At 57.7% G+C, this 23,103-nt stretch overlaps 7 protein-coding genes across 7 annotated transcripts; 3 read left to right on the plus strand and 4 right to left on the minus strand.

Moving 5' to 3' along the window:
- Positions 1 to 71: 71 nt before the first annotated feature.
- B0H18DRAFT_868264 (uncharacterized protein) lies at positions 72 to 899 on the minus strand (the record flags this gene model as incomplete). The annotated part of the gene is made up of 2 exons (XM_048039929.1): positions 72 to 500; positions 558 to 899. 2 exons carry the CDS (start codon positions 897 to 899, stop codon positions 72 to 74), a joined length of 771 nt encoding a protein of 256 aa, XP_047899840.1.
- Positions 900 to 10,534: 9,635 nt separating this feature from the next.
- On the minus strand, positions 10,535 to 12,171 carry B0H18DRAFT_950744 (uncharacterized protein; the record flags this gene model as incomplete). Its single annotated transcript, XM_048041976.1, has 8 exons — positions 10,535 to 10,714; positions 10,768 to 10,906; positions 11,161 to 11,262; positions 11,324 to 11,368; positions 11,428 to 11,735; positions 11,824 to 11,866; positions 11,929 to 12,072; positions 12,116 to 12,171. The coding sequence occupies 8 exons, from the start codon at positions 12,169 to 12,171 to the stop codon at positions 10,535 to 10,537; spliced, it is 1,017 nt and encodes a 338-aa protein (XP_047899841.1).
- Positions 12,172 to 12,882: 711 nt separating this feature from the next.
- On the plus strand, positions 12,883 to 13,805 carry B0H18DRAFT_950745 (uncharacterized protein; the record flags this gene model as incomplete). The annotated part of the gene is made up of 3 exons (XM_048041977.1): positions 12,883 to 12,980; positions 13,033 to 13,426; positions 13,485 to 13,805. 3 exons carry the CDS (start codon positions 12,883 to 12,885, stop codon positions 13,803 to 13,805), a joined length of 813 nt encoding a protein of 270 aa, XP_047899842.1.
- Positions 13,806 to 14,491: 686 nt separating this feature from the next.
- B0H18DRAFT_950746 (uncharacterized protein) lies at positions 14,492 to 15,972 on the minus strand (the record flags this gene model as incomplete). Its single annotated transcript, XM_048041978.1, has 6 exons — positions 14,492 to 14,578; positions 14,629 to 14,750; positions 14,812 to 14,893; positions 14,919 to 15,545; positions 15,740 to 15,890; positions 15,944 to 15,972. 6 exons carry the CDS (start codon positions 15,970 to 15,972, stop codon positions 14,492 to 14,494), a joined length of 1,098 nt encoding a protein of 365 aa, XP_047899843.1.
- Positions 15,973 to 18,050: 2,078 nt separating this feature from the next.
- B0H18DRAFT_950747 (uncharacterized protein) lies at positions 18,051 to 18,570 on the minus strand (the record flags this gene model as incomplete). The annotated part of the gene is made up of 4 exons (XM_048041979.1): positions 18,051 to 18,071; positions 18,093 to 18,207; positions 18,255 to 18,380; positions 18,437 to 18,570. 4 exons carry the CDS (start codon positions 18,568 to 18,570, stop codon positions 18,051 to 18,053), a joined length of 396 nt encoding a protein of 131 aa, XP_047899844.1.
- A 481-nt stretch (positions 18,571 to 19,051) lies between these two features.
- B0H18DRAFT_867925 (uncharacterized protein) lies at positions 19,052 to 19,313 on the plus strand (the record flags this gene model as incomplete). Its single annotated transcript, XM_048039897.1, has 2 exons — positions 19,052 to 19,075; positions 19,149 to 19,313. Coding segments are annotated over 2 exons (189 nt in total), but the record flags the coding sequence as incomplete, so codon positions are not given.
- Positions 19,314 to 20,518: 1,205 nt separating this feature from the next.
- On the plus strand, positions 20,519 to 21,911 carry B0H18DRAFT_1113866 (uncharacterized protein; the record flags this gene model as incomplete). Its single annotated transcript, XM_048033038.1, has 3 exons — positions 20,519 to 20,837; positions 21,269 to 21,747; positions 21,804 to 21,911. 3 exons carry the CDS (start codon positions 20,519 to 20,521, stop codon positions 21,909 to 21,911), a joined length of 906 nt encoding a protein of 301 aa, XP_047899846.1.
- Positions 21,912 to 23,103: the final 1,192 nt, after the last annotated feature.

A 23,103-nucleotide genomic window follows, 5' to 3' on the forward strand; every position in this document is an offset into this window, starting at 1 on the left:
TACCATGCCGAAGAATATCGCTGCGTCATCTAGTAAGAAGTGCGCGAGACATAGCGCCCAAACAGAAGCACTCACGACATGACTCGAGGCTCGTGCTCCAATATATACTCCGCCGAATCCACCTCCAAATCTTCTTTCTCAAATTCGTTGAGCCTTTCGAACCACTCGAGGCTGTAACAGTTGGCTGGCAGGCCAGAAACTGCCCCAGGTCGATCTGACAACAAGCCCCTATCCAGACGAATTCTTGGTAGGGCGCCTCTCCCTGAGCCTGGTCCTACGCCTTTAGATTCCCTATACCCCCTGTAAAAGTGGTCGAAAACCCGGAGCCAAACAGTGACCTTGGACGACCGATACGGCGGTGCGTGAATGAGGAATTGTCCTCTGATATCACGATCAGGCTCGTCGGAGCTCATCCCGTCCGTACCCAACTTGCGGAGCATGCCGACGTGATGCCGAAGTTGCGGGTACTGCACCGCGGATGTTAGGCGTTGAGAGAACAGCTGATGCGTCGGAATTCAGTTCATCATGACAGAGCAGATTGCCTCAGCAGAACGTACTGTGTTCCTACGTTGCGCGCGACTCTGTCTACGCAGCTTTTCTCTCACTTCGTTTTGGCTCATACTCGCACGTTGATACCTTCGTTTAAGCTGTTTGAGATGCGTCGTAAATGCTGAGATGATCTTCGCCTTGTCTTTGCATCGATATTGTTTGCTCGCCCTGAAATGCTTGCAAAACACTCGAGCCGCAGATTTGTTCCACCCATTTGCTGGCGTCCCTTGCAAGTCTACCTTGAACGCATCGGCCGTGCAGCATCGACTCGAACCATCCCATGCCTCCCTTTCCTCAACCGTCACGAGTGTCGCCCGCTTGAAGCGCGCGTCACTATCCCTTCGGCGCATGAGCAGCATGACATGATCTCGAACAGCGCGCTATGATACAGGTCAGCCTCTGTTTCGCGCACAGGTAAATAAGCAGTATCATCGCACCGCGAGCTCATTGCCTTCAAGTGGGCGGCGCTTGGGAAAACCAGCCAGCCTCTTGCGTTTCACTGCAGGCATACCTAGCTCGTCGCTCTCATCATCCGCATCCGAACCCTCGTGTTGACCGTCTGAACGATGCTGTCTTTGCAGTGAGGCTACTTCGCCCGAGAGACTTCTGAGTTCGCCTCTGATAGCCCGGATATCATCGTGAGATGCCGGAACGAACTAGTCGATGCCTTTAGCCCTGAATAGACAGTGCGGGAACGCAAAATTGTACTTACGGAGCGTCTGTCGTGGGTAAATGGCTCATCTTTTTCGTCCTCACCCATCATGGTTTCAACGTGAAGCGCGTGTCCTTCATGTTGTTCCGCAGCGTGGATGGTGTGGTTGAGCGAATTGCCCGAGCCAGCAGAAGTGTGCGGCGCATAGCCGCCAGGAGGAAGCTCAGTGCGTTCAGCAGCGCCACGGGCGGCTGTAATTGGGTCATCGACGTCCATGGACATCTCCTGGAGGAGACATTCTCGACATTCTCGCCATGATAACCGGCACCGGTCGCGTCTGCCCCTTGTATGGACTTCCCGTCTTCAGAAGCCGGCCCGCGTGTGCTGAGAGCGGTTCTCGCTGTCGGAAAGCTCGGCGCAGCTTGAACGATAGGGTCATGACTCCGACTGCTACTGGGCGCCTTAACACCGCTGCGACGCCTCTTTACACCGGCAATTCGTGGCGGGGAGCAGGTCATAGGCTGCGACTGATACCTGGGGAGCTCAGCGGCCGTGTCCGCGAGAGGCCACAGGTCGGGCTGTCAAGCCATGAGTACCTGAGTCATATGCCAAGAGGGCATGTCACTGACTGTATCTCCGTAGGATGGGCCACGATGACTGCCTTCAGGCACCAATCTGGTCGTTGTGAAGCGCTGTACATGCCCGCGGGTCGCAAATTGCAAGCCTCGGGCACTGGAGCATACATGGAGGGTCCTCCCTGCGGTGCGGCTCCAACAGGCGATGCCGCGCCCTCGGTATACCCAGGATCCACAGGATCCATAAGCAACGTCATACGCTCAAGAGTATCGCACGCTTCCATGTTGGGGCCTGGAACCGGCATCCTCGCCGCAGGTCGTGTCTCAGAAGACGGTGCGTTAGTTGAAGCGGATGTGATTATTGGTGGCACCGACGTATAAGTCACGCAGGGCAATATAAGATCGGCGACTGCCGTCGCTTGGCCTCTACCAGCTTCGAACTGCTGTAGAGATGGCAAGCCGAAGCTCGCGGGCTTGCTGAAGGCCTCCACAGCCCTGACCTTTCCTGGGAAGGGATGGCCCAGGTGTTGTTGTCGGAGGGATGTCCCTGTGAATTCGGAGACCAGTTTACAAGGCCATGAATGCCAGGGAGAGAGGGAAAAGAGGCCTGATGAGACAGCGTCGCAATCGTGCCGGGGAATGCAGCTGCGGGGCTGCCTAGGGAAGTGCTGGAAAATATGGACGAGGCAACGGCGGACGGTGGGCCACGCGTAGATCCGGAATCCACCCTGCCGATATCACCTGCAGAAGGACTGCGCAGTCTTTTCCTCCTCGAAGACGACCCGCCGCCTGTCCCACCTCGCCTCGACAAGCTCGTGACGGGGCTGATCTCCGGAAGATTCGACGCTTGCGCAGGCACGTGGTCAGCGATTGAAGGGCCGGAGAGAGTCGCCCTACGCTCAGGAGTCTCCTCGTCTGATCCTGTGTACAGTGCTGGCTTGTCAAAGACCTCCTTCGATTGCAACACGGATTCGACGCCAGCAGTAGGAGCGCGCTCCACCGGCTGGCGGCTGTTGTCACCGGAACTCTGGTGGAGTGGGGACTGCTGGGAAGCTCCTCCGAAGGAGTACAGAGCTGCTGCACCTACATCAGACACAGGGTGGCAGAGATCCGCTATCGACAAGCCGGTTCGTGGCCGAGTAGGCGCGCTGTCTGCGATTTCTCCATGGCCACGTTGCGTTGTAGCCGCATCTTTGGGCCCCTGTTCGGTGTAAATGAGATCCACGCCATAAGAACACCGAAGAGCTGCGTATCTCACCCTACGTATGCACATTTCACTCCCATCAGAGAAGTGGAGCCCGTCGACATTTGAGCTGGGCAGGAAGCCTGACGCCGATGTTCGTTCGGCATTCTCAGCATGTTTGACGAATGGGCCACATAACATGCGCCGGTATGCAGACGAGACCGCCCGGAGGTCTGAAGCACCTTGGCGTTCAATCACGCCGGGGCGGTGCTCGGGCTACTCGCCGACGCACTGCCAGCCGTCGCTGACATTGCGTTGCCATCTAACAGAGAAGCTCCGGGGATCACATCTCCCTCCCAGCCGCTAACAGGCTTGTCAATGCTGAACGACTCGGACCCAGAAAGGTCCGACAAGCCCGTGAAATATACCTCCGCTGAGCTGTGCGTTTCGCCTACACGGGCAGTGCGCGACGACGAGGTTGATGATGATGGGCTCACGTCGCCTGTAGAGAGATCCCAATTAATTTTCACCTCGTAAGTTGGGCGTGAGTAAGCCCGGATCGAACCCTCACTACCATCGAAGGAGGCTGGCCTATGCAAGCTCAAGGGACGACTGGAAGAAGGCCCCGGCTCTGTCAGGACGGGAGGGCTGCGCATCAATGCGTGCAAGCCTCGTTTGTCACCATGCCTGCGGCTCGCAACGCGACTAGCCTGAGTAGAGTGGGGGTTCCGGGGGAGCTAGGACAGGTATCGGTAAGACACGAGCAGTAACGGCTGAGCGAGATTAATAGACGGCACCTCTGTGAAGAGTACGACAGTGTTTTGTCATCGTGAGAGGATGCATACTCCAAGCGAGCACCCATGATCCTTGGCCATGCCTGTGAGCATCCCGGTAGCTGAAGAAAAGAGTCTGTGTCGTACCGCCTATGCTTCAGTTTGCCGCGCTGCTTACGTCCAACGGGGGCTTCAGGGGTGTCGTATCGAGGTCGCTTGTTTGGGATCCAGTCTCCAGCGCCACCAAGGTCTCCACTCGAAGACGGCGCACCTTCTGCCGCTCGTTTTTGCGGTGGCCGCCGCCCCGAAGGCACTGTCAACGACATACACGTTATCAGTGATGCATGCAGCGAGGACCACAGCAGAAGGAGGAACCGTACCCGACCCTGCCTGATGCATATCATGCCCCGACATCGCATGCCGCGGGTGAAGGGTGCGTACAGCAAGAACGTCGCAGCGACGTAGTAGCGCATCAGTTAAGCTGCTGCGAACAATGGAGGTCAGCAGGTGGTTACAAGTGAACAATGGGCATCTCAAGGTGATCGCCGATCGCCGGGACCACCGGCCACCGCTCTAGTATGCTCCATCGCACAACATTCATCCCACGCAAAGCGACTGTTTCAGGCGCAGGCGCGTGGTGGACACATGTGAGCTCACAGTAAGTAAATGTTTGAGGTGTGCAGCCCTTTTCCTGATGTTCCTGCTTTTTCATGATTTTCTCGATTTATTGCGAGCGAAGCGAGCATGCAAATTGGAATTAGCAGGAATTGAGTATTCTCGCCTCACGCCGTCGAATACATGTCCAAATCCCTTCCGATAATTCCGAGAAAATCACCATAATTTTGACCGCATACGAAAGTAGAGGACTAAGCCCTTCGTTAGTCACTTTCTGTTGAGACTTCTGCGTTTTGGACCCTATGCTACATCGCTACCTGTCTGTGCACCTCACATTCACCCCGCCCCTAGCTCTGAGATCGTTCAACCTCCTATAATGGACCAACAAAACCACTCCCGTCACAACCAGGTCTCGCTACATGCATTGCTGTACGATGTTGCCCCCCTCGAGTCCGAACACTAGCTCCATCACGGCCACCTTGCCTATTCGGACTTGACGGGCGCTCAGTCCTGTTTGCGCCACTGCCGCACTCAATAACCACACATGCCTGCGGCGCTCACTGATATGTTCATGTACATGACAACTGCCACGTCCCAGTGACCCCTGATAATTCGTGTTCCATGTTCATACCAGTGACTCCGTGGTTCGGAAGGTGTGTCACCGTGTTACTTATTTGATACGGTAGTCTTCCCGGCTTGCAGACTCGCTGAACGAGCGCTCAGGGATGATGCGGACATGCATGACCATGCGCCTCGGCCATACCCTACTCTACGAGCGACGTTAGCTCGTACTACGCGCATTCCCGACGCACCCAATTCGCTGAGTTCACAAGCCCTCGCGACACGCGCAACTATGCGACGCGCTGTAATGGGCCGTCGGCCTGACTTCACGCGGTACGATCAAACTTCAAGTTGTCTTATCGCATATTTGACTATCAACGGGCTTCAAGCTAGCCTTGGTATTGCTTGATTTCGGAGGTCCTGCTGATTCTATTAGTCTAGATTTCGCTCGAGCCCCCCGACACCGCTACGATGATCCGGGCTCTGCGGCCCCTCATGTTCACGTGAGGGGTTTGTGTCGAGCCTGCGCCGTCGCGTGAGCGCCGGGCACAAAGCGTCGAGGACTCAGGACAAAGCGTCGAGGCTCTGAGCGCTTGCTCCGAACGCCCTTCGCCAACCGCGCCCCGCAGGCGGGCGAGTACGCACGGTAAGCTGCTGCCTCCCTACGCGTTTTTCGAGGGCGCCGAGCGTGCGGTTGAGTGGAGCCCAACATCCCGCACCTTGCACGCCCTCGCCGGGCGCTGGCTCCTGAGCACCCTTAGCTGACGCCGCGGCGACGACAGGAACGCCTTTCCCAAAGATCTGGCCAGAAAGCCCTGCTGCGGCCGCAAAAGCCCCCCCTGCAGTCCCCCTTGCAGCCCCCCCGCCCCCTGCCGCCGCGTTGTGCGGGCTGCTGGCGCCGCTGCTACGCGGCACAAATGCGGGGCGTTTCGCGCCCCTTCCCCCAGCAACCCGGACGCTTCGTTGGGCGCGGTGCATCAGGGCCGGAGGTCAGCCAGGGTAGGGGTCGGGTACGAGAGGCGCAAGCTGGACGCTCTGTTAGTTCACTCTCCCTGCCAGCTAGATCCGCGCATCCTTCCCAAGGGCTCCTTTCGCCTCGGCGGCGCTCGTGAGCGGCTGGGCTCGTAAGATATCGCGGTGCGCATCGGCGGCCTTCAAGCACCCCTGCAGAAGGCCGTCGCCACGCCCATGGGCTCACTGGACGCCTCTCACCCTTCTCTCGTATCACATTATTCGAACGCAACTCGCTGGTGGCTGAACAGTGTCGGGGCAACGTCGACTTCCTGGGCCCCTGTGTCCTACGCCGGCATCTGTCGAGGCACTCCGCCCCTTTCCGGCCCTGCGAGCGCGCGCCGCGCGACGGCGCCGGCGACATAGGCCCGTGCGAAAGCTGCGAGGATGCTCTTTGCGAAACCGAAGCCCAGCGGGCCGCCTGATCTCTGGGGTTGCCTCCCAGAGATCCTGGCCATAGTCAAGCCGGCGGGCTGGCCCGCATACGACCCTGGCTCAGGCTCCGAGCTGCAAGGCTGAAAGCCCAGCTCTACTCTGTCCCCGCACGCGATTACGTCCACAAAGCCTCGGCCGATGTCGCTGTGCCAGCCACGCATGCTCATGCCGTCGCCGTAGCCATTCGAACGCTTGGATCTTTGAACTACGGCGGTTTGCGCGGAAGTTTGCTTGCGTTTGAATTTTTGGCCACTGCGTACACCTCATCCGCCGCTGGCAATATGCTGTATTCCCTGTCGAGCGGTTGAGACCCTTGGTCATCAAACCTTCGCCTACGCCCGTGTTTGCTTGCCGCCGTCGGCGACTGAGGCGTCATGCGGCCTGAGCCAGTTCATTAGCGTAGACGGTTAGGCTCGATTCTTGTCGGTTTCTCGTTTCTGTCGTCACAAGTCTGTCTCAAGCTCAAGCTCGCAGTCGCCTGTTTGTTTGTTTTCCATGAAATCTTTTTATTGTCCGCGAGGGCCGAGCCCAATGTAGACGACACTATAACGGCATGGGATGGGTTCGGGGCTGTACTATCCGAGGTAGAGCGAAGGCGTGTACAGCATAGGAGTAGGAGAGGCCCGGGGTAGAGATAGGAGCAGGTGTATGTACAGTAGGGAGCGTTCAAGCCGATCGCGACACCATGCCATGTATGTACGTAAGGAGGGAGCTCCCGCCTGGGAGACCATACGCTTTCGACGCGGCGGTCGGGCGGGACGAGCAGCCGGGCTCAAGCGCTCAGGGCGGGGTGTGAGTGTGGTGCGCAGGGCTGTTAACGTTTGCAACCTGGTGCGGCCCCGGCAGCTCAGCGCTCAGCACTCTACCCGGCTCCTACAGTGACCATCGGAGGGACCTCTCGCGCACTCTCCGGCGCACTGGTAGAGTCGGATGCGACGTACGAGTGGTAGACTGCAGTGTAGAACAGAGAAATCAGTGCAATGTGTGAGATAGGGTGTGAAAGAGGAAGGGGCTACGGCCCATTGGCCTTCGAGAGCGAGTCGCCGTAGACCGCCGCGAAGCAGCACGTCTCGTAGATGTAACGGAAGAGTTGTCGGATGGCCTTGGGCTGAGTGAGGAGCATTTGGATAGTACGTTACAGTATCGGATGTCAACGTTCAACCCCAGTGAAAAACGCATCTGCTGGGAGATGCTCTGAGATGCTCGGAGCTGCTCGGTGGGGCCGCTGTCAAAAGGACATCTGCGAGCAGCTCTGAGCAGCCTGGAGCATGAAATCCGGACTTTTCGCATTTTTCTAGATGCTCGGAGCTGCTCTGAGCGTGAAAATTACGCGTATGCAGCTGGGAGCAGATCCGGGCATATTGCTAGATGCTCCTGTATTGCACTAGCTGCCAGAAAAATATTGCATTTATCGTGTATACGTTGCCCGCATCCTGCGCCGCCCGCGCCCTGCATACCGCGCCCGCGCCTGCGCGCCCGCACCCTGCGTACCGCCCGCGATATCGTGCTCGCCGACAGCATACCACGCCCGCCACCCGCATATCGCGCCCACGTGTTCCCGCCCAGCCACCCCGGACGCTACCTGCATACTATGCCCACCCGCTTCCTACATATCGCGCCTCTCACTCGCACGTGCCTGCTCGCCCGTATTTCCGAGTCTTGACCATTGCACTTCACTTCTTCGCCTTCGATTTTTGGCCTTGATGCGCGGATTTGACAACTACTGTAGGTATCGACAAAATGTAAGGGTTACAAGCACTGCAGAGTCCTCCATATGCAAATGGCACGCACGAATAATTGTCTTGAAGTCGGGAACATTCAGGGCCTTCTTTCCTGTCGCTCGCTGGTGTCATCGGACAGGTATCAGTCTTGCTATCTGCGATGTACACTCCGAGACGTACCATAGAACATACCTCGCATCGATGGTGGTTCCTGTCATGAAAACGCACGACTTGCGCGTGCGTTCCTCAGGCTGGTTCTGCTTGTACTGCATCAGTCATTGTCCAGTCTACAATGCCATCGAGTCGGCTAGGCATCCGCGGAGGGAGGGCGGCCATGGCTACGCGAAGTTTCGGGTGACGGCGTGGGATCTCGCACTCACGGACAAAGATATAAGGCAGAGGGAAGCGACGTGCTTTTGCAGACCACCAGCTCCTCCCGTCTCCCAACCTTGTCCTGCGCGCAGCACAGATCCCTCGCACGGTAAGTTCGTGTTCGTGTCCACGTGCGTCTCCCTGCTGACGTGTCCGTTCATCAGTCGAGCGTGTGTGGTGCCGTCGTAGTGTGCGTATGTCGATGAGCATGGACGTCGGTGAACAGGTGAATCCACGTCGACGTATATGTGCGAGGTCACTCACTGATTGACCCACTTGACCCTCGATGCGCCCCGCCGTGACGCAACCATGCGTGACGATGGCGAACGCGTGCGCTCGGTACGAGGGTCGAGTGATGCGTGGTAGGTCAGTCTTTTGGGCACGGTGCACTGCGTACTCGCTGAACGGTTCCATACAGGGAATCGTCCGGTCCCTGAAAGTCGAGCCGAGAGTGACCGTGACATGCGCATGCACACCACACTTGATGATTCGGGGGAGAAGCATCGAGCTGTGGTACTGTCGTGGTAGCGGGGCACAGATGGGGGTCGAGTCGATAGCACGTACCGTAGTCGATTGACATTCGTAGACCAAGGGTCCAAGACGGCTGACGCCGTGCCTGTCGTGCGCGTGCACGCTCTAGCAGATGCGTCTGGGCACGCTATGTCGCATGCGTGGCCCAGCGGCTGCATCGTCGTCATTCAGAGGGATGTCCACGAAGGTGGGTGGCAGAGCGACGCCGTGTGACGTCGCTCCGTCGTTGACCACGCGTCGTGTGTTGCGTGGTGGGGTCCGTCGTGTCGCTAGTGCGTATGGTTCGACGAGTCGGGGCTGGGCGTATCCCGTGCGAGGTCGTCGTATTAGGTCTTCGTGTGCCGCGCATAGACTCAATAAATGCGCACGACAAAGTCACGAAACAACGAAACGCGCCTCTACAAGCTGAACAAGGTCGGATACCGAGCATTGGGAGTGTCTGCAGACTCGCCTCGGCTGCGTGGATCGAGCTGGCGTGTCGGCGAGCACGGGAGGAGCAAGGGGAAGGCGTGGGGGGCAGAGAGACGACGGGAGGGCAACGAGGAGCAGAGCGCAGGGGGAAGGCAGAGTGCGACGGACGGGTGCTTGGAGGGCGTTCGACGGAGACTCGACTGGCGGACGATGGCCATCGAGACAGCGTCGGGAGGCCGTCAGACGCGGTCAGAGGCGCGTTCGAGGGTGGGGCGCCAGCCAATCAGTGCGCTGGGCACGCGCGTCGGCACTCCGAAGTTGGCCTTCGAGGCCGTCCATTGCATGGCGCGGTGTGCTAGGAACGAACGTGCGAGTGGACGGGCAGCTAAAGTGTGAGCGAGATGTGCGGGGAGGGAAAACAAGGAGGGGGCGGGCGAGCAAGGTGTGCGCGCAGGCAAGAAGGTGCGTGGCAAGTGAGAAAGATGCATGGGCGAGAGAAGAGACACGTAAGCAGATGAGACGGGCATACAGCAGGGTGAGCGGGCGGGCGGTAGACAAGCAGCGGGCAATTACATTAGGTGATGGTGGTGGTAAGAGCATGAGAGAGGGGGGCAGGAAGACGTCGACGACGACGACCGCCGTCGCTGCAAAGACATTACGTCAGACCAGAACGGGCGGGAACGTTAGCGATATTATAATGCGCACCGCGCAGTGGTACCGTAAGTGCTTAACGCAAGGGGGTGGACTCGACAGCGATATCGATGGGCTACAGCTCCAACTCAGAGGCAAAAGACTCTAAGCACCAACGACGACGAGTTATCTCGCTGACAAGCTGTCATTTAGTGACTTTGCTGTAAGCTGTTAGCAGCTCCGAGCAGATTCGGGCACATTTCGACGACGCGCGCAGCTCCCAGCAGCTTGGATCATCTCCCAGCAGATGCGTTTTTCATTGGGGTTCAACTACGAAGGGCTTTCCCGCACCGGGCCGTGTGCTATGACACAGCCCATGGGGTCGCTAGCATGGTTGCGTGTATGGGCAAACAATTAGATATTTACAGCGGGTACACACGTACAGATAGCAAGCTCAAAACCGCGCAGCGAACGTTCAACATATGTGAGCCTGCGCGCATGATATATCGGCTGCACTATGCTGTGGGCGCCGGCGCAGTGATCGTCGCAGTGACCGTCTTGACTGTGTCACCAGACACTGTCGTGATGGTGACAGTGGTGGCAGTAGGAGAGCCCTGCCCATGGGCCTGGACACCCCTCAGCGCATCCAGAGTGGACTGAAGGGCATTTTCGACACCTCCAAGGTGGCCAAGAGGCTATTGTCCGCCATGAGCCGGCGTTTAACCGAATGAACAGAACATAGGCCTACCTCTAGCCCATCCTCCCCGGCTTCGGTTTGGCCAGCATGGCTCATGGTAACGTCGCTGATGGATGAGCCGGGTCGGGTGCATCTGCTTGGGCTGCTTGGCGCGGAAGGCCCCGCATTGCCAGGGGATGCCAACGGTGTCCTGCCGTTGTAGGTCAACATCAGTTTGGACCTCGCGAATATGCGCGCCGTACCTGCTTGCCACTTCAAGAGGATCGACAGAGCTGTCTCTGTTGCTTGCCGCTTGCGGCATGGTGGACGGAACAGGGACATAAGTCAGGCCGGTCGATCTTGAGCGGAGTGATAATCGGGCAAACGGCTCGGAGCTGACTCGGAGCCACAAAAGAGTTTGTTCAGTGCTGCACTGCTGCCACGGCATGAGCCGTAAAGACATACCGGGGGCTCCCATCTTCTTGAGCTGCTATGCGCCGCATGTCTTCGTTTGGAGACCATGGCGCAGCTATAGCCTGTTCTTGATAAGTGGCGGGCGAACTGGCACTGCAACAACATGGGAGGTTCAAGGCGTCGACGACTTCATGAACGGAGCGATTGATCTCACCTTTCACGAGGAGGCTGGGCTACTGCGGGAGAGTCGACGTTCATGCTGCATGCAATCAGCTAAAAATCAGCGAAGGCATGGCTGAGCGAATGGGCCCAACTGACGCAGAGCCACGTTCATCCATGCTGTTCATCATAGATGTCAGGCTATCCAGCGACATTCTCATGTAGCTAGGGTTTTCAGCGCCCGAGGAATTGACATAAGTAGAGGTCAGAGGCGGCAGTACTACGCTATGGTCTGTCAAGACGGCGGCGAGTGTGTCCCTGGAGGAGGTGAGCTGGAGGTCGGAGGCATGCTCTGCTGGCATCCATCCTGGAAGCGTCAGTCCATCCGTCGTAGATTGAGAAGCGCTGCGCATTGCAAGCAGACCCGTCAGCGGCATAGCTACTGAAGAGGCGGCTTCCGCGTTTGCCTGTACAAGGCGAGCGCGCCCAGCCAGGTCAGCGATGTTGTTAGCATTGAGGATGAGCGCAACGGCAAACTGCCAATTTGCAGCTTACCTGCTCGGCGGGGTTGCGGGCTCCTGTAGGCTGCACGCTGGTCCTGTCGTCAGGCCACACCGGTGTCAGTGTACCGCGAAGCAGTAGAACATAGCAGCTGCTTACGAGGTATGACCCACCAGGGACTCAGCGAAGGCGGTAGGCCGAGGCCGTTTCGAGGCTGGTCCACTGCCAGTGGGGGAGTGACCGCGGGAGCCGCTGTCAGATGTGGAACGCTTCCGAACCAGCGGTCGACTATTGACAGAGGCCCTGTAAGTTAGCCCGAACAGCTGTAGCGGAAGCTCGCACTTACGATCGACGCCTTCCATCATTGCCGCGCTTCATGCGCCCCCTTAGACCTGGAGGCATGGGCGACTGTACAGAGGGACGGATGAGCTGTCCCGACGTAAATATATCGGTTGAGCGGCAGCCTAAGGCCATTCGGGAGGATCCCGAGCTGCTATTGTACCTCTAGGAGGAACAAAGAGCTTGGGATGGCAGTTCTCATGGGCCGGCGTTGCATGTAGCCGAAACAGGGATCCGGCGCTGCGAGTGACATAAGACGCAGTCGCCGGACAGAATAAGGCAGTTTGGCTCACCTTGTCTGGCTCATCACGGGCCTGGCGCTCCCCATGAGAAGTTCTAATAAAACAGCTAATTCGTGAGATTGATCTCGTGTGCCGGAGCTCTCCGGCGCGTAGACCGCGCAGCACCGATCGCGAGTAAGAACTCTAGAAAAAAAGCATTAAAACCCGTTTAGTTTCATGATCGATGACCCTGACCCTGTGGGTGAGAGCGTTACGACAACCCGGCTGGTATGCGACGAGAAGAATCAGAAATCGACAACAATGTGCGCGACAATCGGACCCTAGGGCGCGCCCTGCACAGGATGCGGGCATATACGTCGGCCTATCCAGAGTGGGCAAGAGGCCGAATATTACCAACCAGGCCAGCGCCGCCGAGAAGGCCAGGCCTCCATGTGGGTCAGGTATATTATAGAATTAAAAACATTAAATCTGCGCTGCTGCACCATTCCACTCACTGCTGCTTTGAGACCCTCAGCGTGCACCCTCTGCCCTCATGTCGTACATCGATGCTTCGGACGCCCTCGTTGAGCTGCGAGGTCGACTCCGCAACATTATCGCTGTTGCAAGCCGGCTCTCCTACAGAGTGGAGTGGTAAGCCACTCGTTGCCAATTGACTCTGACTTACCCTGTTGTTTCCTTCCAGCACACTCCCCCCTGCTGGCTTCCTAGTCGTGGGTGGGGATATTGTGTTTCCAGGCGAGTCCATGCTGCACGACAACGCCCGGCAGAGGCATGCGACCATAGAAAGAATCCGCTCGGATGGACGCCAGATGCGGCGCGAGCATGCGATGGAGACGGCCGCCGTGCTCCTCGCCGAGCTTGAACGAGGGGCAAGCAAGGTCGCGGCGGTCCAAGGGGAGTGCCGGGCCGCTTACCGAGTGCTGGAGAGAACAACGAGCCCTCGCAAGGCTGTCCCGCTGGGGCTGAAGCTCGCGAACCTCGAGCTCAAGGTCATCGACCTCGAGCGTGAGCAATACGCGGTGCAAGACGAGTTCCGCGACTGGCGCTGGTACATCGGTGCACTAGCTGCACCAAAGGTCAGTACTGTCACATCATTGTAGAAATCGGCATATTCTGACACAAAATACCTGTAAGGCTGCGCTGGAGGAGTTGATCTCCCCCCTGTTCGACGCACCTCAGCTTCAAGACATTCGTGCGCGTGTTCGCACTGAGCTTGAGGTCTTACACAGGCAGTTCCGCGAGCGCGAAGAGACAGTGATGCAGGCGGCCGCCCTTTCCACTGCAATGGGGCGAAGACTCGCACAGCGGGACCCCGACATGACCGCAGGAGACGTGAGGGGCGCCCTGCAGAAGCTCGAGGCAATGGGGTGTGCGCTGATTGCACAGGAGGCAGGGCAGGAGGATGCCATTGTCGCTCTGAGGGTGCGTGGAGAACGATATCAGCAAGACGTCTAGCTGACATTGTACCAGATCTCGTACCGCCGAGGAGTCGCTGCCCCGAAGAGCCTGCAGGGCCCTTGCGCGTTGAATATCCCCCGTTTATGCCTTGCCCGCGAGAAGCAGTTGCAGTTGCAGCTCCGGCTTGAAAGCGCCATCAAAGTAAGTGTGTGTTCTACCTCGATATAAACACATACCGATCTCATGCGCCGTATGCGCCTTTCAGACGCAGAGCGCATTGGTCAGGGAGGCCCGACAGCTCATGCACGCATTTGACTGAGATGAGCTCGCCGGAGACTCGAGGCAGCCGCTCCGAATCCTCTCTGACTGCTACTGCTACTTCATGCGCCTCGATCGTCTAAGCCATACATAGTACAATGTCATTGATGTGATCTCACTTCGTCTGCCGCGCAGTCTCGAGTCCGGCGTTGCGCCCACAGTGGAGGGTGTATTATGGCGAAACATGCTCGCATGACTTATCGTACATTGGCAACACACTATTTGTATGCCTGTAAACGACCGACCGGTTTCGTCTACCTATGACCGGTGCTGCAGCACCCACACGCGTTGGACAATGCAACCTCGACAAGATACTCAAGCTCCTCGACGACCTTGAAAGTGTTCCCGTAGCCGGAGTTGGCCTCAGGGACGATACGAGCCCTCGCCTTGCAGACGTCGCCGGCCTTGAGTGCGGCCCCCCACCCTCAACAACGTCGGAACCCGCACGTAAGGTGGGCCGGCTTGAGCAAGTCGTCATCGATGGTGGCTGGGAAGATTGCCTTCATGGTGGCCTGGCACATGGTTAGGGCGTCACGAACAACGCAGAGCCGGCACTGCTTACCTGCCAGCCAGTTACGATCGCAAAATCCATCGGGGCCTCGTTCCGGTCCGTCCGTGCTGTCTTGAACGCCTCGCCCTCATTACCTACCACGGCGCAGAACGCCTCGACGTCGTTCGCCTCACCTCCAGACCGATACACGTGCCGCGAAGGTTGATCTCGGAAAGCACCTCGTTGTCGCCGAACCACAGCCTCCAGCAGAGGTCCTTGGTACGCCCTCGGAAGCGTCATGGATGTTGGCGTAGCCCATGCTCGGCTTGTAGAGGGACTAGGGGTTAAGCTTGAAGAGGGACAGAGACGTCGCGGCGATCCTCGAACAGTGTGACGTCGATCGCCTGAGATGCCGAATCATATCTAACCACGGCAACCTTGAGTTCGGACTTGTGCTGGCCGTGCGAACAAGCCGCGCCATAGAGGGCGACGGTCACAGGCGTCTCGCCGTCCAAGGTCATGACGACCATCTGGCTCCGACGAGGAACGAAGAGGCGACGCATCGGGTTGTCGACGTGCGATGCACCCTGCACGGTCGTTGACGTAAGGAGTGCACTCAGCCAATGCTGCTGACGAGGGCCTGCGAGCATCTCAAGCCAAGTCGACGCCTCGGGCGACGTGCACCCAACGGAGCAGGCGTTCTTATCGGCCTCAACAGAGCGTTCGACGCCAAGTGAACCGGTGACATTCTCCGGGAGAGGGGAGGCCCTAACACTGAGATGGTCGGCGGTCGGAATGCGACTGAGGCCGCCGCCGTAGAGGCGCTGCGCCAACCTGTCGGCGAGGAACGCGGCGATGTTGTCGAGCACCTCCTTGACCGGCTCGTCCTTCTTCGCAGCATGTTTCGCCGCCACAGGGCCCCGGAGGGTGCACGCACGCTGGGGTTCTCGGCGAAGGCGGCCTCGATGTCCTCGGCTGCCCACGAAATCCTACCAACATATGAGCCACAGTTCCTCGTTGGGCGACCTTAACGTACCCTCTTATACCTGCTCGACGCTTCGGGGAACGGCGATGCTCAGCGACCACGGGCCAGACGAGACACGAAAAGAGTAGAGTATGTTATGTCTACATAAGGCTTCGCCCTCAGTGACAATATAGGGATTAAACAAACAAACGAACGTACCCTCTCGAACGACACCTCGAGAACAGGAATGAAAGGGACCGGCTTCTGGCCCGGGCGTTGTGAGATGGCGAGGAAGAAAGCCTTGTCCTCCGACGCCAGGAGCTGCGCGGTCGCGGCCGGGTACGTCGCGAAGAGGAGCTTGACGAAGTGTCTATGCCGGATCGTAAGCTGAAGGCGACGACAGAACAATACGGAGGTGCTTACTGTGCAGGCATAGCGCCGTCGTCCGACATGACGTTGGTGAGGATGTGTTGCGGCCAACCCACTGCTGTCTGCTGCCGCTTCGAGCGCCGAATGCCCCCTAGGAGACACACATTCCGCTCGCCTGCGGACAACAGTCAAACAGTGGATCTAGGAGTGATTTAGGCAAGGCGTTGCGCCCATGCCATGGTCGGTTCCGGTCAATTCGTTTGCACATGTTTGGTCCGGTGCGATCATGTGGCCACACGTGCTTCGACCGGAGATCTGAGGCTCTCAATTCCGGAATCCAAAGGCTACCTGAGCCTCTCAAACTTGTCGCCGATCCTGCAGTCTTACTCTTCTTTGGACAAGCCGATCGACTTCGTCAAGCTCTTCTTCGCATCTTACCCGGCTGCGACCGAGCAGCTCCTGGCGTCGGAGGACAAGACGTTCTTCCTCGCCATCTCGCAGCGCCCAGGCCAGAAGCCGGTACCGTTCATCCCTGTTCTCGATGCGAACTTTGAGGTGTGGTTCAAGAAGGTGCGTTTAAATTACCCGAAAACGAACTACGACTTACGTTTTGGGTAGGACTCTTTGTGGGCAGCCGAGGACATCGAGGCCGTCTTCGACCAGGACCCGCAGCGCGTGTGCATCCTCCAGGGCCCTGTCGCGGCGAAGCATGCGACGAAGAAGGACGAGTCGATCAAGGAGATGCTCGACAACGTCGCAGCTATCCTTGTCGACAAGTTCAATTGGCGCAGCGCCTCTACGGCGGCGACCTCAGTCTCATCCCGACCGCTGACTATCTCAGTGTCAGGGCTTCTCCTCTTCCGGAGAACATCGCTAGCTCGCTTGGCGTCGAGCGCTCTGCCGAGGCAGGCAAGATCACCTACTCCGTTGGGAGCACCTTGCCCGAGGCGTCGACCTGGCTTGGGATGCTCGCAGGTCCACGTCAAAGTTGGCCCAGGGCTCTCCTTACGCCGGCGACCATCGTGCAGGGAACATCACACATCGACAACGCGATGTGCCGCCTCTTCGCTCCTCGTCGGAGCCAGAAGGTCGTCTTGACCTTGGGCGGCGAGATACCTGTGTCCGCCGCGCTCTACGGTGCTGCTCGTTCGTACGGCCAGCACAAGTATCATTCGGCGTCTCAGGCGATCGACATCGCGTTGTTCGAGGACCGCCGCGACGTCTCCGTGCCTCTCCACTTCAAGTTCCTCTACAGGCCGAGCATGGGTTCGCTCCCGTTTGAATCCACGAGGTTGCCGAGGGTCCTAACACGCGCATCAAGGACTTCTACTGGCGGCTGTGGTTCGGCGACAACGAGGTGCTCCCCGAGATCAATCTTCGCGACGCGCTTACGGGTGCTGAGGTTGCGATTGAGGCGGATGACGTCGAGACGTTCTGCGCTGTGGTGAGTAATGAAGGCGAGGCGTTCAGGGCAGCGCGGACGGACCGGGTCCAAGACCCGAGGGACCTCGCGATCATTACTGGCTGGCAGGTAAGCAGTGTTGAATGGATACGTTATGTCCTAGCATCGTGGCAGGCGTGCTTCAAGACGGTCTCTGCATCTGGCGGCATTTTCGTCCTCGACCAGCTCAAGCGCCTCGTCAAGGTTGGATCAATCGACTTCCTGCAGGACGATAGTCGTGGCCTGCAGGACGATAGTCGTTGCCTGCAGGACGATAGTCGTGGCCTGCAGGACGATAGTCGTGGCAACCCCGCAATCGCATAGTATCTCCAACGCCATGGTACCCAGCAGGGCTCGCCCAAGGCTGCACGATGAGCAAGTCGGGTACTACGGCCTTCGCTTCCTCCGCAACGAACGAGCCTTACTCCAAGATCTCCGGCGATTTCAACCCTATCCGCATCAACCCCTACTTCGCAGACTTCGCCGCACTTCCGGGAACGATCACGCATGGCATGCGGTCGAGCGCCGCTACAAGGGTGGAACACATCAACGAGGACTCAAGACCGTTGGCGTGTGGAGCTACTGGCGTGGCACGGGCACGTACGGCAAGGGGATCGCGCGAGAGAACGCACCCTACTTCAAGGCACTCAGGAGCTTGAGGATGTATTCCTTCATACGGCTGGTGTCTGAAGCCCGACCACGATCCGCACCTCGACGAAGCTACGTCCGAGTCTGCAGACCCTGGACGGCACATCGGCTTACCTGTCCTATCCACAGGATGTAATCCTCTTCATCCGCCGACTCAAGCCTTGCTAGTAATTTAGGATTGACGCGCCTGAGCTCGTCAAGCCCTCGGTTGAGGCGGTCTGCTGCGACACTAATACTCATATATGAGAGGTTCAGAGGATACCATCAAGTACTCACGTAATATGGGTGCCAGCATCTGCCATGAACCTACGATCTCCCTCCGCGAGAAGCTCTTCGACCGGCTCGAACATTGAGAAGTTGCGTTTGATGGCCCGACCTTGTTCTAAAAGGCTTTCGCTCGGCCTACAAATGCGATGGGAGTGTATCAAGACAACAATTACAAGCGATGAGGGACGTACAACGTCGCTGGGGTGAGCTTCTTGTGCAAGGTTGTATTCTCGGTGGTGAGCTTTGCCACCTTACGCCGCAGACGTTGGTTTTCGTTCAATAACTCACTGCTCATGATGGCTTCGTACACTTTCAGGATGACCATTGTTGCCCTTCGGAATGGGGGCTGAAGCCCTTGCCCGCGATGCAGCATCCCAAAGGCCGACTTCGTCAAGATGGGACTTATCCAAGATCTTGCACGGCGCCACCTCAAACCAACATCAGTGACGTTAACCATGGTGAGTTTTTGCGTTCCCAGAGTGACCTCTCGTAGTCGATGAATGCGTTCAATGGCACACTCGGAGACTCCTTCAACGTGTACTCCATTCTTCCGGTTGACCTCATGACGAGGTTGAACCTGGGTGTGTGGAAATCACTGCTCACCCATCTCATCCGTATCCTGCATAGTCTCGGACTACAATGCGTCGCAGAATTTGATGCACGGCGGGTTCCTCTGTACCATCACTGTTGGGCGTACTAGCTGACTAACCTTCGTCATGTAGCTTCAGGCAAATCAGACCATTCCGTCGAGATGCAATCCACATGTTCTCCTAGTTCTCCTACAACGTATCCGAGATGAAGGGCCGCGGGATTACGAAGATGTTCTTCAGGTAACGTCTCTACTGCTGTTGTGAGTGGTTGTCAGGCTTACGAAGGGGTACTGGCATGCCCAATCGTTTTCAGTGTATCATTCCTGTGATCGAAGGATTACTACCCTCACCTGCTAGCGAAATCGTCATGACACTGCTGTACCGTCTCGCCGAATGGCATGCGCTTGCGAAGCTGCGCGTCCACACCGAAGACTCGCTGTCCCGCCTCGATGCGGTCACAGTCCAATTTGCAGTGTGATGCGGCGATTCGTGAGGGATGTTTGTCCCAATACATACGAGCTTCCAAAGGAGACAGAGCAACGTGCGCGCAGGAACGCTCGGCGAGCGGCTCCGAGGCACGTGCTTCGACCGGAGATCTGAGGCTCTCAATTCCGGAATCCTAAGGCTACCTGAGCCTCTCAAACTAACGGTGCTGTAACCTACAGAGCCAGTCGACTGCCCTTGCAGCGACCCATACCAGACACGACCCCACATACTCCAAGACAACTCCAAGACTGCCCCCCGCGCCCTCCTGTGCAGCCCTTTCTCCGATTTTCCAGCATTTTCCAGATTTTTTCCATTTTTCTTTTCATTTTTTTCACGTGCGCGGCGCGACGCGGACAAGGGTTTCAGAACTGCTGTATCCCGTTCACCGACTCTTCCATATGCGCATCCCGTCGCTTGGCTGCATGCCCGTTCACTCGCTCTCAGGCTCCCGCTCGCATACCCACCTGCGTGCTGGACGCGCCACCTACCACATGACTGTCTGCACGAACGACTGGACCCTCCTCGATCTCGTTAGCGTGCAGGACCCGAGAAGGATGACGGCAAGACCCTCCCCAGGAGATTGCGCCTCTCGACACCTCACTTTGGCACCGAGTCATGCATGCACTACGACATAACTATCTACGTACGGTACACCATGCGCCGGCTGGGCATCGCGGCGCGCACGACGACACAGGTCAAGATCGACTACGAGTCCATCCTCGACCTCGACTCACTCAGGGCCTGGCGCTCAAGTTAGCATCCGAGTCATGGGCTCCGATGACACGCGCATGATCCTCCCGCACCGTGGGATGCACGCCAGCACGCTCGCCATGGATCTCCAGCGCGGCTGGCTTGTTGGTGGCATCACCGCGCTCAGCGGCAAGGTCGACCTCACTACACGCTCTTTCTCTTCCTCCGGTCCCTTGCACGACGCGATCCCGTGGCAGTTCCCATGACTCGGCGAGAAGGGCAGCGCGATCGCAGGCCCCACAAACCAAAATCGACGCGCCCGAGCACGGACACGAGGGGTGGGAGTGTTGAGCGAAGGGAAGGCAGACAGACGAAAAATGAAAGGTGAGCTCTGTTGTGTGCCTACTGACGATTCTTGTTGCTGGTCACTGTGGTCGAGTAGGTGCCTCGACGAGCAATCAGGTCGTGGTACCTTTGCGCGCCCACAACTCTGCGCAATCCGCTCGAATGTCCGCGCGTCCGTCCGCGTGTTCGGCTTGCCTGCCCTCTCCTCCGCCCGTCCGCCCGCCTGCCTACACGCCCGCCGCTTGCCCGCCCACACGCCCCGAGTCGCACTCCCTCTCGCTTACGGCCCCTGTCGCATGCGTCTTCTCGCTCACGCTCTCGTGCACCTGCTCGGCCGGCCTGTCACCCACTCGCCCAAGCAATCGCCCACGCGATCGTCCATTCGTCTACGCGCTCACTGGCCTGCGGACCCACATACTTGCCCGTGGACCCACGGACCTGCTCTGCACCCGCCGTGCGGAGCCCGTACCCGCTATCGCGGGTCTGTACCCGAGGTGCCATCGCTACAGTACATTGCTACAACTCTTATGAACGTCTCTATGCTCACACAACGCTTCACGCCGCGGCGGGGTCAGGGTCGGGGTGCACACTGCCGAGGTCGAGCGAGTACGGCCGAGAGCGGATGACTGAACGGGCCGGCAATTGGGCGTATAAGTGAGTACCCACTCTGAATATGATATTGTATTCGTAGTTTGGGTGCTGTACAGTATTGAAGTCAACTTATACATCGAAGTCAACTTATACGCGTCACTGAGAAATCTACAAAAGCTGCTAGACCAGCCGTGAAGCTCAGAAACGAGGTAAATTAGGCACTCAAGCACATTTAGGCATGTTAGGCACGATGACGCTTTCCTAGCGAAACCGAGGTATGTCCATGCTTCTTCGTATTCATCTGTCTGACATGCTTCCTAGGTGTCTCCAGAGATGTCGCGTTTCTGTGCGATCTGCGAGAGGCTTTAGGTTATAGTGGCGAGAAGAACTGGCAACAACATGAGAACGGAAAAGAACACCAGAAAAAGCAAGGTTCCACAGGCAAGAACTTGAAGGTAAGGTCGATCACGTCGTTCTTCGCCGTTCGCCCGGCTGGACCAGTCGCAGGACTCGCGGCAGACGTGCCTGCTCCACTGCCGCTTCGTGCTGCAAGCTTGCAGCGACGTCCGAGGCTGTTCACGAAGATGCTGTTCGCAGCGATGATCATGCAATGCGTCATCATCATCGACAGTGACTCGGATGACGCTCCTATCCCCGAGCCTCTGTGTGCAGTCCTCAATGGCTTCCTGGGCTATGGGGCGACGGATGAGACAATCGCCGCCTTGATTCGTCGCGGTCCGCTTGGGATTGATGGCCTGTGTGGATGGCTCAAGTGGCCTGACATCCCGACCGATCGCACGGTGATTATGGTTCCATGGTCGTGCGCACGATCACTCACCTTGCGCCTTATCCACAGCAGCGTTCTGTAGCGGATGCTCTCCTCCTCGGCGTCAGCGCCCGTCGTTGGCCGCCACGGTCGACCATTGCAAGACCTTTGTCTCACGGAAAGCGGCCCCCTCGATAGCCCGGTGTGCCGCCTTTTTCCCGGTTTTCCCATGATTTCCTCGATTGATTTCAATTTTCTACGTGCGCGGCGCGACGCGGACAAGGGACTCAGGAATTGCTGTAGCGGTGACGATGAAACGCTGCTGGAAAGTCGACATAGCAATGGCGATGGGCTACGACGACAGTGACGGGAAGGCGTGGGGCAACGGGCAGGCAGTATGCACGAAAAGGTGAGTCTTATTGTTGGTTATAGCGCGGGGCTCATGACGGATAGCGAGCGCGAGTCGTCGGGCCTCAGTACGCGCTCGGTAATGAGAGCGAAGACCGAGGGTACAAGGGACTCGGAGGGTGCAAGGGCGCGAGACAACACCTCGTGCTCTCAGTCCGAATCTGGACTAGAACCAACAGCTGCAACTCTACGGTACCCTCCGCCATCGTACACTCATGCATGCCACTATCACGCGGTCGACTTCAGGCTCGTCTGCACCGTGTGTGGCTGACGAGAACTATGGCGGAATCATTCAATGCTTTAGTAAGGCTGGACTCAGAATTTTTCGCCTATACACCCCATATACCAGCAATAAGCTGAGCTGAGAAACATTTGAGATATAGCACGGTTTATATTGTGATGCCCGCCTAGTGTAACCTCAGAAGACATTGCAAAATAATGGAGCACGTAGTAGCGACAAACGCAGGACTCATTAGCAATGAATCTTACCCGATATTCTGTTTGTGTCGACTTACGTCACACTGCACGTATGCTGGATTTATGCTGATTGAGCTCGGGCTGTGTTCCTCGTAATGATCTCGTGGAATTCTGGGCCTCATACCGAGACCAGCATGACTCATCTTGGGATAGGTCCGAGAGGATTCCGCTTGCATCACCGTGGTCATACGTAGGTTAAACGCGGGACTCATTGGGAACATATCAAAACGCATCATGTTGATCACATGCGATGCTCACGAGGAGTATATTTTTCACGATGTTGGCATATGACATCTTATCACTGACTGGTCACATGCAGACTCCTACCGGGATGCGGCTCGCATCTCGCCGCTGATCTCAGTGGCCAATGCTTCCGGTGTCTCTTCTGGTCCCCCGACGTCCCTCAAACACGCCTTGGCCTGAGGTTCACGACTGTCCGCACAACGACTGACGACGAGCCTCGAATCGTACATCTATCGGTGCATCGAGCCGAGCAAAGCTTGGC

This window comes from Fomitopsis serialis (assembly GCF_022376445.1).
Source record: "Fomitopsis serialis strain Sig1Antser10 chromosome Unknown B0H18scaffold_3, whole genome shotgun sequence".
NCBI classification, from domain to species: Eukaryota; Fungi; Basidiomycota; class Agaricomycetes; order Polyporales; family Fomitopsidaceae; genus Fomitopsis; species Fomitopsis serialis.